The sequence below is a fragment of the Accipiter gentilis genome, chromosome 13 (assembly GCF_929443795.1).
Source record: "Accipiter gentilis chromosome 13, bAccGen1.1, whole genome shotgun sequence".
Taxonomy (NCBI): Eukaryota; Metazoa; Chordata; class Aves; order Accipitriformes; family Accipitridae; genus Astur; species Astur gentilis.
Window position 1 is genome coordinate 6,443,849 of NC_064892.1, and position 14,164 is coordinate 6,458,012.

General features: G+C 37.2%; 1 protein-coding gene across 1 annotated transcript in view; it reads left to right on the plus strand.

Annotated features, from left to right (window-relative positions):
- DZIP1 (DAZ interacting zinc finger protein 1) overlaps window positions 1-14,164 on the plus strand; it is a 40,700-nt gene extending 26,536 nt beyond the window's left edge. Inside the window, exons 12-19 of the mRNA XM_049815987.1 lie at window positions 5,678-5,823; window positions 6,153-6,348; window positions 6,715-6,844; window positions 7,018-7,068; window positions 7,867-8,069; window positions 8,424-8,554; window positions 12,672-12,843; window positions 13,639-14,164. Coding sequence (XP_049671944.1) covers window positions 5,678-5,823; window positions 6,153-6,348; window positions 6,715-6,844; window positions 7,018-7,068; window positions 7,867-8,069; window positions 8,424-8,554; window positions 12,672-12,843; window positions 13,639-13,721 — 1,112 coding nt within the window. The 3' untranslated portion in view covers window positions 13,722-14,164. The remainder of the gene's footprint in view (window positions 1-5,677; window positions 5,824-6,152; window positions 6,349-6,714; window positions 6,845-7,017; window positions 7,069-7,866; window positions 8,070-8,423; window positions 8,555-12,671; window positions 12,844-13,638) is intronic.

Here is a 14,164-nt window from a genome sequence, read left to right on the forward strand (position 1 = left end):
TTGATTTAGCTTTGAAGTTAGCAAAAACTACTTTGTACAGTTTTGAGGTCTAGTTGGGTAGTCAGACTTGAATGATTCCTAAAAATAAGCTTGGTAGTATTCAGATGCTGGTGATTTCAAGGTTGTGCACTAAGATTAAGAGGTGAGAGGTCTGATCAGATAGCTAGAAAAAGCACATCTTTAGTAAACGTAAGGAGAGGGCTCCTTAAGGGAGGTGATCTCCACACCTGTCTATAAACCAGAGGAGTGGTGAACCAAGCCTCTTTTTCTTACATTTGATTCTAACATGATGGTTAATAAATGTCTCTTAGAATATGTGTACAGTAAAGAGAAAGAAAATGCCTGCTTACATTGGAGAAGTTGGTGTTTCCAGATGTTGCACTCCCCCATGTCTTAGCATTCTATCTCCTCTGTCATCATGCAGTGAACAACAATATTGCACGTAACAGTAATACATTTTGGTTTTGCTCTTGCAACTATGCTTTTACTGATTTTTAACTTCCTCTGCTTCTAGTATTCTGAGGAAGAGAAGCATGTACCTTTATACCAGATCTGCAGATTCTTTTCAGGTCTGAGTTCTGGGGACTGGGCTTCTCCTGTTAAATTAAGTTACTTGACAAGGGCTTGTGCAGAGAGGAGTCAGCTCCTCTAAGCAGATTGCTTTTGAGTAAAGTACAGGTAAAACAAGTATAGATTAAATCCAAATACACAGCAACTGGCTTACTGGCTAGTAGGTCCAGCCAAAAAACTCAGACACCTCAATGCCCATGCAGTAAATTAAATCCCCCCAGAACATCTCATCTGTGCTTCAGGCTCTGTCCTCCAAAACAGGCTCACTGCAGGCTTTTGGGAATGATCCCAAACTGTGCCTGAACATTGTTTTGGAGAACGTTAGTTGGTGCAGGGCAACAGGGTGCCAGGAGCAGTAGTGTGGAGGATCACGTTCTGGTGCCCAAGAATGCTCTGGCCACTGTTAAATCTTAACGGCCTTAGAGACTGAAAGACCAGAAGCCTAATTGTCTCTCAGAGGTTTGCTTTTAAGTGTTTCCATAACATATGTTGACATTTGCATCTTGTTAGCATCTTGTGATGGTATAAGAAACATTTTTTTAGAACTTCTTATTTAGTTCAAGTTATATGGGAGCAAATCTTAAAGTCTGGTAACGGCCTTGGAAAAGCAGGTGTGAGGCTGAATATAGTCACAAGTATGGAAAGCATGGAGAGAGCAGCTGCCATAACCAAGTATTTACACCACCAGTTTTAGTCCCCTTCACATGGGGAATATTGGAGATGTGACAGTAAGTGTCACTTAGCTCCAAGTTCTCATTTCATTGTGTTTACCCATCACAGTGCATCCGTGGTTGTACCTAGTTGTACAAGAAGTGCTGAAGAGCAGAAATCTTTAATGCAACGTCACTTCCTCCCCTTCTATCTATACAGTGTAACAACCATTTATAGTGCCAAAGATTTCTTGTGAAGGTTGGGGCAAATATATGTTGGCCCAAAATATTGGCCAATAAATTGTTTTCTCCTATATTGCCAGTAGTTGAATATTTAAAGTATAGTTTGCACATCTCTGTTTTTATCGGAAACCCTAGAAGAAACTCAAGTTCTACTTTTCATTAAAATAAGTTAATTTATGGAAGGTAAATATTAACATTTTTAAAACTTTAATTTTTAATATTCTACATATAAGCATTTTCATGCATCTCATATCTGAAGTCTATAAAGTTGTAAATAAACTGTACTTTGGCTTCATTTATATAAAGCAAATTGTACCTGACAGCCTATAGAATGATAATTTCAATGTGTTTAGGAAGCTGTTTTCAGCAGAGGACATTTCAAGATTTCTTTAAAGCACATGATAATGCTGAGTCTCACTGTATTGGAGCACTTGAAGATTTTTTAAATTGGTTTTATTGGAAATTATCATATCTATATATATAGATATAAAATTTCTGTTGCATATATGGACTCAGTAATTAATAATTCTCTGGAATAATGAGTTAACATTTTTTTCGTATATTTTTGAGGATTTCTATGTCTGACCATTTCACTTGCCTTTTGTAAACTTTTAGTATCAAATTGCACATAAACTATTTTTAAATAAATTTAAAAATGAAAATGCTTCTTATGAGAAATGAATGACAGTATTCATTTACTTAATCCTAGGTGGCCTTGTCGTTGTAGGTGCCTAAAAACATCCCACCTGGCCTCTGCCTGCCATTCCAGAAGGGCATGGGTTTTTCTATAGTTCTGTGACGTATCAGCCAGCCCTGTGCTGATGGCTTAAAACTCTGATATATCTGAGGTGACACTAGACACCCATGTTTGGGCAACTAAATCACTCCTGAAGTGACTATTGTATTAGGGTGTCCTCTACAAAAATGTACCAGCAAGGCAGTGAAGAGGCATGCTGCATTGGGTTTGTGATTGTTAAGCAGGTTGTCAGCAATCAGGAAAGTTGACATCAGTGTATTTTTTTTGCCTAACTTCCCGCTCTGGACCTTGACCTTCTTCTGTCCTGTTTGTCTGGTGTTCCTGTTCTTCCTCGTTATTAGAGCAGGCACCCTTGGTGCATATGCTGGAGCCCATAGAGGAGCTTTCAGAAGAGGAAAAAGGTAATGGTTGATTCAGCTCAAAATACAGTGGCATGTGTTTCTTGAAAATAAAAAAGTAAATATTATTTGATACCTATAGTATTTTTCATTGTATTGCAGTATGCCTATGTGATTTGGGTGGGAACATTCCTCGTTTGTGTCAGGCTCCTGTTTGCTATTGGTGCTTGTAAATATTATGATTTCCCTAGCCAAGTGCAATGTTTTTATGAAAATCTGGCTAACTCTTTAAAGCAGGCATATTCCATATGTCTAAAGGCACTTGAGCTAAGCAGAGCAAAATGTTTTATGGGGAATACCCCCTTACTAGGAAATTTTTAGTGCTGATGCTATTGCAATGTGTGCTCACTTCTTTTTCAAACTCTGCGTAAGAGGATAAAGAGTTCAGTTAGAAGGCAGTTGGTGGTGGAGGTTGAAGCTGCCTACTTTCACCAAAGATACTTCTGCAAGTAATCTGAGTTACACCTACTTCCAAGCAGCCACAGCTCCAGCCAGAGCTGTGCAATTCTGAATGAAATTGTGTATCCCAGTGTTGGCAGCTGTTCTTCTGCTCCATCTGAATAAAACTTGGAGAAGGCCACATTTACAGTGGCTGAACAGAAAGCATTGGTTCATCCTGCATGGTATTCTCCTGAAGAAGGCTAACAGTACTTCAGGTTAAACGCCAAATAGCTGAATAGCATAATAATCTGTACCGTGGGCAAAAATCAAAATCAGTCTTGAACTTTATAGCCAATGAGTTTAAATTTTGAAGGAATGATGCTGTTTTGAAAACAAAATTGTTGCTTGAATACATCTGTGCATAAGTGAGAGGTTTCCCCAGGGAAAATCCAGTGACTCTGAACAATCTGAAATAAAGACTGCTTGCATTTTTGCCGTTCTTTCTGCTGTTTCTCTTGCTTGCCGTCTTCTCTCTTGATGGATTGTCTTTGATTCTTCTGCTGTGCCTAAAGGCATGGCCTGCAGTACAAAAGAGAGAAAGAAAGAATGTGGTCTGAAAAGATAGACCAAGATTTTTTTGTTTTCGGTGGCAGTCATTTGTAAGGGAGAGTGTGAAAATTCTTGACTTGGCACATTATTTCATAGGATTATGTAGGAGCTGAGACAGTGGACCAGACTTAAGGTCTATTGTCTCCAAAGTTGTTAAATCTAGTATTTAGGGTTTTTTTAAAAAAACAAAAATGAATAAGAAAACAGTTCCTTAAATAGTTGTCTCTGGCAAAGAGGATTTATCTTGAGTTAATTAGCAAGAATTAATACTGTCATTAATTAGGATAATGTTGGATAGTCTTGTTACCCATATTAGTATGTAGTAATTATGAGTTTAAAAATTATTTTAGATGAATCTATTTTATTGTAAGGATTAACATCTGAAAGGGACAGGATTTTCAGAAGGCTCCTTGGAGCCTTCCACTTTAAAATGACTCATGTCTAGCTTTCTGGAAGGATTTCATACTGCATAATGCACCTTTTCCTGACTAGGGATAGTCTGATAGCGCTGTGTTTCCTCACCAGCCAGTAGCTTGCCTCTTCTAGGACTCAGCTCTCCAACCGAATCATTTTTAATCCTACTTCTGTCAGGGACTGAGTTGTCCCAACAGATCCCCAAGCCAGATAAGATTTCAGCAAGATTCTGTCCTCTTCAACGCAGATCTGTTAGTATGGTAGCTGGACTTTTTCTCAGAAAGTTTTTATTACCTACAGTTCTTTCCAGGATCCATTGGAGGCCACTCTCAAAACAACCTAAATATCATTTGTGTATCTTGAGGCTTTTTTGGGTCCTCTTCCGGGTGCTTGTCTTTCCCTTAAAGAAAAATGAAAAGTAAATGGAACTGCTTTTTAAGCAATCATTGTTTAAAAATAGGAGAAGTGGCACTTGAAAGTCACAGTATGGAATTACTCCTTCATTTATGTCATTGTCTGTGGGCTGGCAAATGACTCTGCTGCCCTGTAAGGCATACTGGACAGCGACAAACTCCTGCCCAACATTTAGCTTTTATTTCAGGGGACGAAGTTGGGAGTGTGGTTTACAGCATGCTTTCTTGGGATGTTGTATACCCCTCTGTGTATGCTTTGCCAGCTTTGCTGACCACTGCCAGACAGGAGCAGCTACTGTGGTCCCACAGAGCATTGGTTCTCTTGGTAGAAGTGGCATTCAGTAAAATTTCATCTTGCTAGGGACACGTTATAGGCAGGTTCCAAATTGGTGTGTTTTGCTTCTTTACTCCTCTGTATGACCCTATAATACTTTGGCCTAATTTAAATGTCAGTCTTTAATTTAGATGGAAGAATCTGTCTAGATGATTCTTTATTTCTTGCATAAGAGTTCATGTCATTACGGACGCTTAAAGTAAGGGAAAGAGACACTTAAAGCAAGGGAAATTTCTTTGTCTGCTTTTAAGTATGTATGGTGTCATAGACCTGCATAGAAGAAAACACGACACTGAACTTTGTCCTTGAAAGAGTTTTGATATAAGTGTTATCCATCATGTATTTTCTGTGAAACTGTCTGCCTCAGACTAAGGTTTTGTCTTTACCAAGACTTTTGAAACTGTTAAAACTTTCCAAAGATTTTATTTCAGTGGGTGTTTTTTATCAGAGAACATTACGTTGTTTTAAGCTTTTCTTGACAACAAATTTGTCATATACCTGTTCTAATTCCTGCTGGAGTTCAGCTTTGATTTGAAATACCACTTTTAGAGAACTTAATTATCAGAAGATAGTCTTTCTTTATCAGAAGTTTCCAAGTACAGTTCTAAAAGCAGAGACCTCTGTTGCTAGATATTCAGGCATGTATCTTTACAGTGATTCTGTAACAAGAAAAATAGAAGATACTTGTGATGGTGAGTACGAGGTGCTGATCTATAGATTCCAAGTGGGCTGACTTTTGTAAGCTAGCCCAAGATTTTAAAAAGAATACAATTCCATATAGACAAAAAGTGCACATGGCTGTCTATGGTGTTTCTAAAAAATGCATGCTTCAGTGCAGTTTTTAATTGTCTCATGTACTGTGGATTTTTCAAATGTCTCTGAAATGCATTTTTCCATTCTTATTTCAGAAATTGAGAAAGGTGATCATAAAACAGATAGAAGTAACCACTATTTAATAAATGCTTTGAAGACTGATCCTTCTTTAACTAAAGAATTACGAGTTGTTTTGGAGCAAGCCCTGGAGGAGAAGCTGGAATCCTTGGGAATTAAAGCAGTAAGATTATTTTGAGTTATTTAAAAGAGGGATAATCTTTGTCGCACTTTGTTGCTATTCTCTTTCAGTCTTGTACCACAACCCTCAACCTATAAAATCCAAAGGTGAATTTCCACATGTTATAAATAAGTGCAATTCATTAACCTGAGAGCATGTCCATCAAATTACAGCTGTGGAGGATATGGCTATACCTGTGGGCAGTGTTACCAACTTCTGTGATTTTTCTACAAGCTTTGTGATATTCAAAGTTTAAAAGAGTGTATATGATTGTAGGATATAAATCCCAGAAATAATAACCCCTGTGTTTACAATACTATTTGTTTCCTTAGGGTGTTCGCGGTATCCCAAATGATCACTTAAATAAAATTTTGCGTGCTATTGAATCTGCTAGAGAATGCAAACAGAAGCAAGAGCCTGCCATTCACCGAATTCGAGAGCATCTTGAACGCCAAGTTAGCTTTAGGGTTGAAGAGAAATCATCATCTTGTAATAGACCTGTTTCCTGTCCTCAGCTTCCTTCAGAAGGTTTAAAATGGTTTTGGTTTTTGTTCATTCTCTTGCATTTTATAAGTGCTATTTAAGGTTTTATTTAGCAATGTTTCTCTATAGCTGCTTTCATAACTTTTCATACAAATATTCTATATAGTTATGGCCAACTAAACAGTTTCCTTTAAAGGGTTCTTGACATTGTGTTTAACTGCAGAAATCTTAGCTCCTATATTGGCAAGATACATGGTAATTCTGAACTGCTTTGAAGAAAAAAAATACTTTTCTTTTTCTTCTCTTTTGTAAAACTATAATCTACAGCAGAGACATCTTTAATTTTAGAAATTAAATATAAAAGATACCAAACATTGCTTCTAGTAATGAGATAGATAACATCTCTTGTAGATAAACAGAAGTTCAATCAATTGGGAATTTCATCATTTGCCACACCACGAAAACCAGTAAAACGGTCTTCAACAGCTGTCCGCCCAGCTGAACAAAGAACCACCATCACTGAGAATACATCTACACCAAAGTAAGAGATGCTTTTCTCATAGTACTCATGTGGGTTTGGGTTTTTGTGACTGACGTGAACGTTTCCTGCTAATATGGTAAGAACTGAGCAAAGAATTCACATTACTTCTATATAAACTTTATGCTTACTTAGTTGACTGTCAGTCTTGAAATAACTTGTATTGTTATTTTTAGATCCAGGAAGCTTTTTGGAAATGTAGATTCCAGGAAGACATCTAGCATCACGTATGATTTGTTCCCTTTTATTTTTGAAGAAAACATTTCTGGTGACTGAATATTCACATGCTTGCCACACAAAAGCTATTGTTAAGCTAAAATTATAAACACTTTCTGGACTGTGTATTTCATATTTTATTTTAAAGTATTATTCCATTTGAGTGTGTTGTTATAATCCCTGAAAGATAGCATGTTTTCCTTTCAGCAGATGTATTCTTTGTTGTGAACAAGAGAGGGACTTCCTTTAGTTTATTTCTCAGATGCTTTCTCTGACCCAGTTAAAAGCAGCTAAATACTTTGTTCAGTGCACGATATTTTCTTACTATGACCAAAATTAAACACAATATTCCAGATTCCACTCACATCAGGTACCTTACTTTGTAATTTCCTGCACTGAAAAGTTCCTAAGTTATTTTCATCTAACAAAATGTCAGAACAGACTTTCTGTGGTGCAGATTCCTTGACCCTGAACTTTGCTCTCCCTGCTGATCCATGAAAGCCTATCTTTGTTTGCCTGGCAAGACTTGTTATATGTTGGTCTAATGTTTTGTAAAGGTAGTTGCATAGATGGGAAATAGTCATGTCTATATAAGAGATCATTTTGTGATAACTTCCTGAGTTTACTTAGCAGCGTGATTTCCTTTAAATAGTTTTATGGATAGTTAGTATTTATGGGAGCTCCTGGTTTTTTCACATAAGAAAAATGCACATTATTGGAAAGGAAAATACAAGGAAGCTTGAATATGTCTATAGCAGTGCAGTCACTGAAATGCAGTAAGTCCTTAGATTGTATGTGTTTTTGCTTAGAACTCCACCATTCAGTTCAGAGGAAGAAGTAGATGAAGATGATATTGAACAGTCTTACATATCACCAGAATTATTGAAAAAGCAGTCAAAAACATCAAGCAACAAAGTCAGTGCTTTTCAGAAGGCTTCTGGCAAAAGTGATATGGATGGGATGGAGGAAAGTGAAATTGAAGAAACTGGAACACCTGCCAAAACTTCAAAAGGTTTTTTCACTACTTTTGTATATGCATGTTGTAACAGCTATGCATGATTTTGCATTTCCTGATATATTTCTGTGTTAGAAAAGATAATGAAGGCAGACTATCTAGTCTCAAGTATATATTTATGTGCACTTTATGTTTTTGCTAATGTGTTTATATTAATATGGTACTTGGAGATGTCAGTTCAAATTAGATGTGTATCATGCTGTTTTATATAAATGCAGAAAAAGAGACAATCTCTGCCTCAGCGAGACTTCTTTTACTTATTTTTACTTCGTGGAAGATTTCCAGAGGGTTTACAGTAAAGTCTCTTACTTGTGAATGGAAACTGTCAATATAATTTTTTATGAACTTTAGGAACAGTTATTAAAAAACTGACCGAAGAAGTTGGAAAGAGTCTTTCTAACCATGGAAATAAGAATAAACCAGCTGGAGGGATTAATGTTGCGCAAGCATTTATTAAGAAAGAAGAGGTGAAAGAACTGAAGGTATCACTTTTAATAGTCATTTCATTAAGTAATCGAAATATATATGTTACTTTTTTTTTCATGCTGAATCCATCTTGGTGCAGTGAAGAACTTAATTCTGAAAGAGAGTTTTGGAATTACAGAGCTAAGTAGTCTTTTTGGGTACGTCTGCACTGATACATAGAAAAGTGCTGGCAAGTGAGCTGTGGCAAGTGACGTCTTCATCCACAGTGCTTATTAGCTTATACCATGACTGTTTTGGATCACTACAGCTAGCCCAAAGTTTGGGCACAATTGGTATCATTTTTATCTCCTATGCTAGCAGCATAGAGAAAGCCCTTCTTTACTTGCTTTCCTAGTATCTTGTTAGATGGAGGAAAAAATGAATTTGCTTATCTAATATTTTAAGATATTTTTATTTCTAGAGCTTTATCTGATATGGAACAGATGCATTTTAATGAGGGGAAAAATTCAATTTTTTTAGTATGGTCTTTCTTCTGCTGCACCTATTTACAATCATATGCTGTTTTCTGACTGCATCAGATCTATCACTGATGTCTGTCCATTGAGTATGGCATGTGTTCACAATCAGAATACTAACACAACTTATTCTTTACCCCTCAGGCTCCTAAGGTCCCAGTCTTCCCCTCAGTTTAGAGTTTTATAATTGGTAAGCCACTTTGATGCAAATTGATCTTTGCCTGAACAATTTTTAAAAGGAACAAAAGCTATTCCAAATCAGAAGTCAACAACAGACAGTGCTTTTTATTTCAGTTTTAGTAGTTGTTATTAGATTGAAGTAGACGGCCAGATACTAGTTCTAGTATTCAAGAAAGTATTTTTTCATTTCATAAAATAATAATTACTGAGAATCCTGTTATCCATAATAAAACTGATACTTTAGGGCTTCCTGACTGCCTGTTAAATCTGAAATTTATCAGTCCTCCCAGAAACAGTGACACTTCTATTTCAGTTTCCAGAAAGGGGTGATTGTCTTAATCAACTTTAGCTGTAATGGTAGGGTAGTCACATTTAGCCTGTGTGCTTTTAATTGCCACTGGTGACACCTAACTTGTCTTGACTAACTAACTTGACTGTGTGGGAGCTGCAAATCACACCAGACTCAAAATTATCAACTCAGAAATGACTATTACAGTGTAATTTTCTGTCCAAATACTACTTTCAAATTCTCTGCAATGTCAGATGATACAAGGCTGCAAAATGTTCACAGTTAAATTTAGTGGATGTAACATTTTGTAAAGAGCTATAGACGGTGGAGCACTATGTTAAGGAATTTGGCCTTCAAGAACTAAGAGCTGTAGCAAAATAAGCCTTAAAATCTATGCTTTAAAGATGCTGTACTTTTCACTGGTAACCTCTCTTCCCACATCTCTCAAGCCCCTGAAACTCAAGGCAGGGACTGGGGTAATGAAGTCCCTCCCATCGTGGGAGACGATCAGGTTCAAGACCAGAGGAACCTGAACATACATAAGTCCATGGGACCTGATGAGATGCTGCCCAGGGTCCTAAGGATATTGGCTGATGTAATTGCCAAGCCACTCTCCATCATATTTGAAAAGTCATGGCAGTCAGGAGAACTCCCTGACTGAAAAAAGGGAAACGTCAAACCCATTTTTAAAAAGAGTGAAAAGGAGGACCCTGGGAGCTACCAGCCAGTCAGCCTCACCTCTGTGCCCGGTAAGATCATGGAACAGATTCTCCTAGAAGATAGGTTGAAACATATGGAAGACAGGCAGGTGATTAGAGACAGCTGACATGGCTTCACCAAGGGCAAATCATGCCTGACTAATCTGGTGGCCTTCTACAATGGAGTGACTGCATCAGTGGACAAGGGAAGAGCTACGGATCTCATCTACCTGGATTCTGTAAGGCCTTTGATACGGTCCCCCACAACATTCTTACTTTAAATTGGAGACATACGGGTCTGATTAGATGGCTAAGGAATTGGCTGGATGGCCGTGTCCAAGGAGTTACACTCAATGGCTCAATGTCCAAGTAGAAACCAGTAATGAGTGGTGTCCCTCAAGGGTCTGTATTGGGACCAGTACTGTTCAATATCTTTATTAATGATATAGTGGGATTGAATGTACCCTCAGCAACTTTGCAGATGACACGAAGCTGCGTGGTGCATTTGATGCACTTGAGGGATGGGATGCCATCCAGAGGGACTTGGACAGGCTTGAGGACTGGGCCCCTGCGAACCTTGGGAAGTTCGGTAAAGCCAAGTGCAAGGTCCTGCACATAGGTTGGGGCAGTCCCCCAATATCAATACAGAGTAGGGGATGAAGGGATTGAGAGCAGCCCTGTGGAGAGTACTTGGGGATACTAGCGGATGAAAAACTGAACGTAAGCTGGCAGTGTGTGCTCGCAGCCCAGAAAGCCAACCGTATCCTGGGGTGCATCAAAAGCAGCGTGGCCAGCAGGTCGAGGGAGGGGATTCTGCCCCTCTACTAGGGGATTCTGCCCCTCTACTCCACTCTGGTGAGACCCCACCTGCAGTACTGCGTCCAGCTCTGGGGTCCTCAGTATGGGAGAGACATGGACCTGTTGGAGCGGGTCCAGAGGAAGGGAACGTTTCACAGAAGTTACTTCAGAAACATTTTTAGAGAAAATTAATTTTGTGCTTACCTGAAGCTGGATTACCTGAGTTCACCTGCACCAGACATTGTATGGATTATGGTATTTCTTTGGAGTAAAAGTCTTTGAGTTAATAAAACTGCTTAGAAGTGTTGATCGGTGCTGTGTATTTACACTTGATCAAAACTGAATTCTGTTTGAAGTTGACATTTTTCTCTGTATTTTGTAGTTTAAAAATCAGTTGGGACTTAGCGAATGTTTGAGGAAACTCTTCCTCCAGCATTTCTCAATGTATGTGACTCTGACTTTCCCAGTACCACACCCTCCCACTGCAGATAATTTAAAATAGCAAAATGTTGAATCCTGGTATGTTAATAATACAGCACACTGAGCAGATGTCAGTTTTTGAAAAACAGTTTGTTTAACATTGTTAACAGCGATGTTAAAATTGAACTATGTTGCAAGATAGAGCATTACTGCAGTCTTTTCCCTTCTTTGGAGAGACAGGACACGTTCGTATTTGTTGATTTTTCTCTAGTATGTGCATACCTTACGTTGTTTTCTAATAGCATCTGAATCTTTCCTCTGTGCAATAGAAGCACCTTCTATATCTTGCTGTAATATTGAGTGACTCCAGTGAAATAAGGTTTTAGCTTTGTGAGAAATCGTCTTTCACTTTCCACAGTTAAGCTCTCTAATATGGCTCGATTCCATTGAACCACATCTGATTGACAAATAGGGAAATGCTGTAGCTCTTCTTTCAAAAGCTGAATGAAGATATTTAGTTCTCGGGCAGATGAGGTAAGAAAGACCACAGACTCGCTGCCTTCAGGTTCATCTGTTTGACTTGACTCTCACTTTGTGAACTCATTATGCAAATACACCACTTAATTAAAAATATGCTTGTACATGCTAACAGTGAGTCTTAAGAGGAATACATATTTTAACTTTGAGCACCATGTGGTTTTTTAAACTTTCATTGTTTGATTTTATCTTTAAATAAATTAGTTTTCAGTTGAAAAGGCCTTTATTGCAATATTAGATTTTTCTACTGTGAATACAGAATGCTTGTATAGCAAACTAAACTGCCAACTTGCATGATAACATGTCCTGTGTTTATTTTCATGTAAGTAATATACATTCTAATGCCTAAAGGACTTTCTATCTCATTGGAATAGCTAATATCCCAGAAAAGAGGATCCTTTTTTAAGTTAAACATGTAATACCTGAAAACATAGGTTTCTGCCAGTTATAGAACTGGCAGAACTTTGAACTTTTGCAATTCCTGACTTAAAAAAACCCTACTTTTAGTTTTGGAACTATAATAGTGAATTAATATTAGTTTTGGAACTATAATAGTGAATTAATATAATGTAGGTAATTGAATGATGTGGATTTTACAACTGTGGTGATAGATGTCATAAAGGCCATGTGCCAGTGCATTTTTCTTTAGCAGTTTTACATTGTTGAGTTCATGGAAGATTTCAGCACAACTTGAACGGACAGAAGAAAAATGCATTTTTTTTCTTTTCCCTGTTAGTTCACAGAAGTTGATGAAGATGATTGGGATATATCATCAGTAGAGGAAGACTTTTTATTGATGAAAGATGATAGAGGTCAGAAGGCATTGACAGTTCAGAAAAATGAGTCAAATGCTGCATCTGTGGTACATGCCTGGGGTCTTCCGAAGACAACTGTACCAAAGGAGGAAGGTAACATATTCATACTTCCACGTTACAAGCCTTAAGCAACTGACAGACCTGGAAGAGAACTTAAGTATAGTGTATTGCACATTGTAATTCAATATATGGTATTTTGTAAGAAAAGAAAAAGTAAGAAAAACTGTGTGCTTGGTTTTATGTCATGTAAATATCATATATGATATTTATGATACATACTTACACGTAAACAACACACACACATAAATATACAGAGGTGCGAAGAAACTTAAATTAGAGATTTTAAAACATACGGTACTTTTGGGCTTCAACCTCATCTTAAAAATTAATCATCCAGGATTTTTTTTAATCCCTTCCCACAATTATGGGAGGAGGGAAACTTTCTTACTTTGTCTTGAGAATAATAACAAAATTTCAGGTTTGTTCAAGATGTCTAAGTGACCTACCAGGCTGAGATAAATATTTGAACTACTGGTAAAGTAATAGCCTCAACCTTACATAGAACTTATATAAGTAGTTTCTAGCCCTAACATTTCAATATACATAAAGGTTAAAGCTGTGTCAGTTACATAAACATACTTCAGGTTATTTTTAAAGGAAAAGTAATATTGATACTGACTCCTTGTCCTGTGCATTGTATTCTGTGACAGAAACAGCCTTCATATTATCAACATTTGTAATTTCCTCACTGGTTGAAATTCTGGACTTCCTGAAGTCCATGGGTGTTTGCTCACATAGCATGTGATTCTATCTCATAGATAAATACAAAGTAAAAATACCCCCAAAGTAGTATTAATAATTGTTAATATTTTTTTGTTCTTTTAACAGGCCTTCATGAAGCTGATAATACAAGCACGTTAAAAAGCAGCTTAGTCACTGTAACAGATTGGAGTGATTCTTCAGATATATAATTGTTGCATTCCTGATGGGAGGCACTGCTTTGGGGTTCTGTTGGGGTTGAAAACGTGGTTGAAAACATGAAGTATTTTGTATTAATTTCTCACATCGGTCATGTAATAACAAGGAATACTGTTTACAGAGCTCTTGTGTCTTTCAGTCCTGAATTTGAAAAAAGAATATTAATATATGCGTTACTGGCCATGTCTGTCTGGAAATTGAGAGTTAATGCTTCTTTCTCATGAATTCAATGGTGAAAGTCTCTTTGATTTCACTGAGGTGAAAATTTTGCCTCTAATGTTTACATTAAAGATTGAAACTGGTCTTGCAAGGAAGCCTGTTAACCAATGAACAGAATTTACCACAGAGTATTACTTTATAAAATTTTTAAATGCATATTTTCTTGGTTTTTATCATAAACTTTATATAAAATTTCGAACATTTTAAAGAAAATATT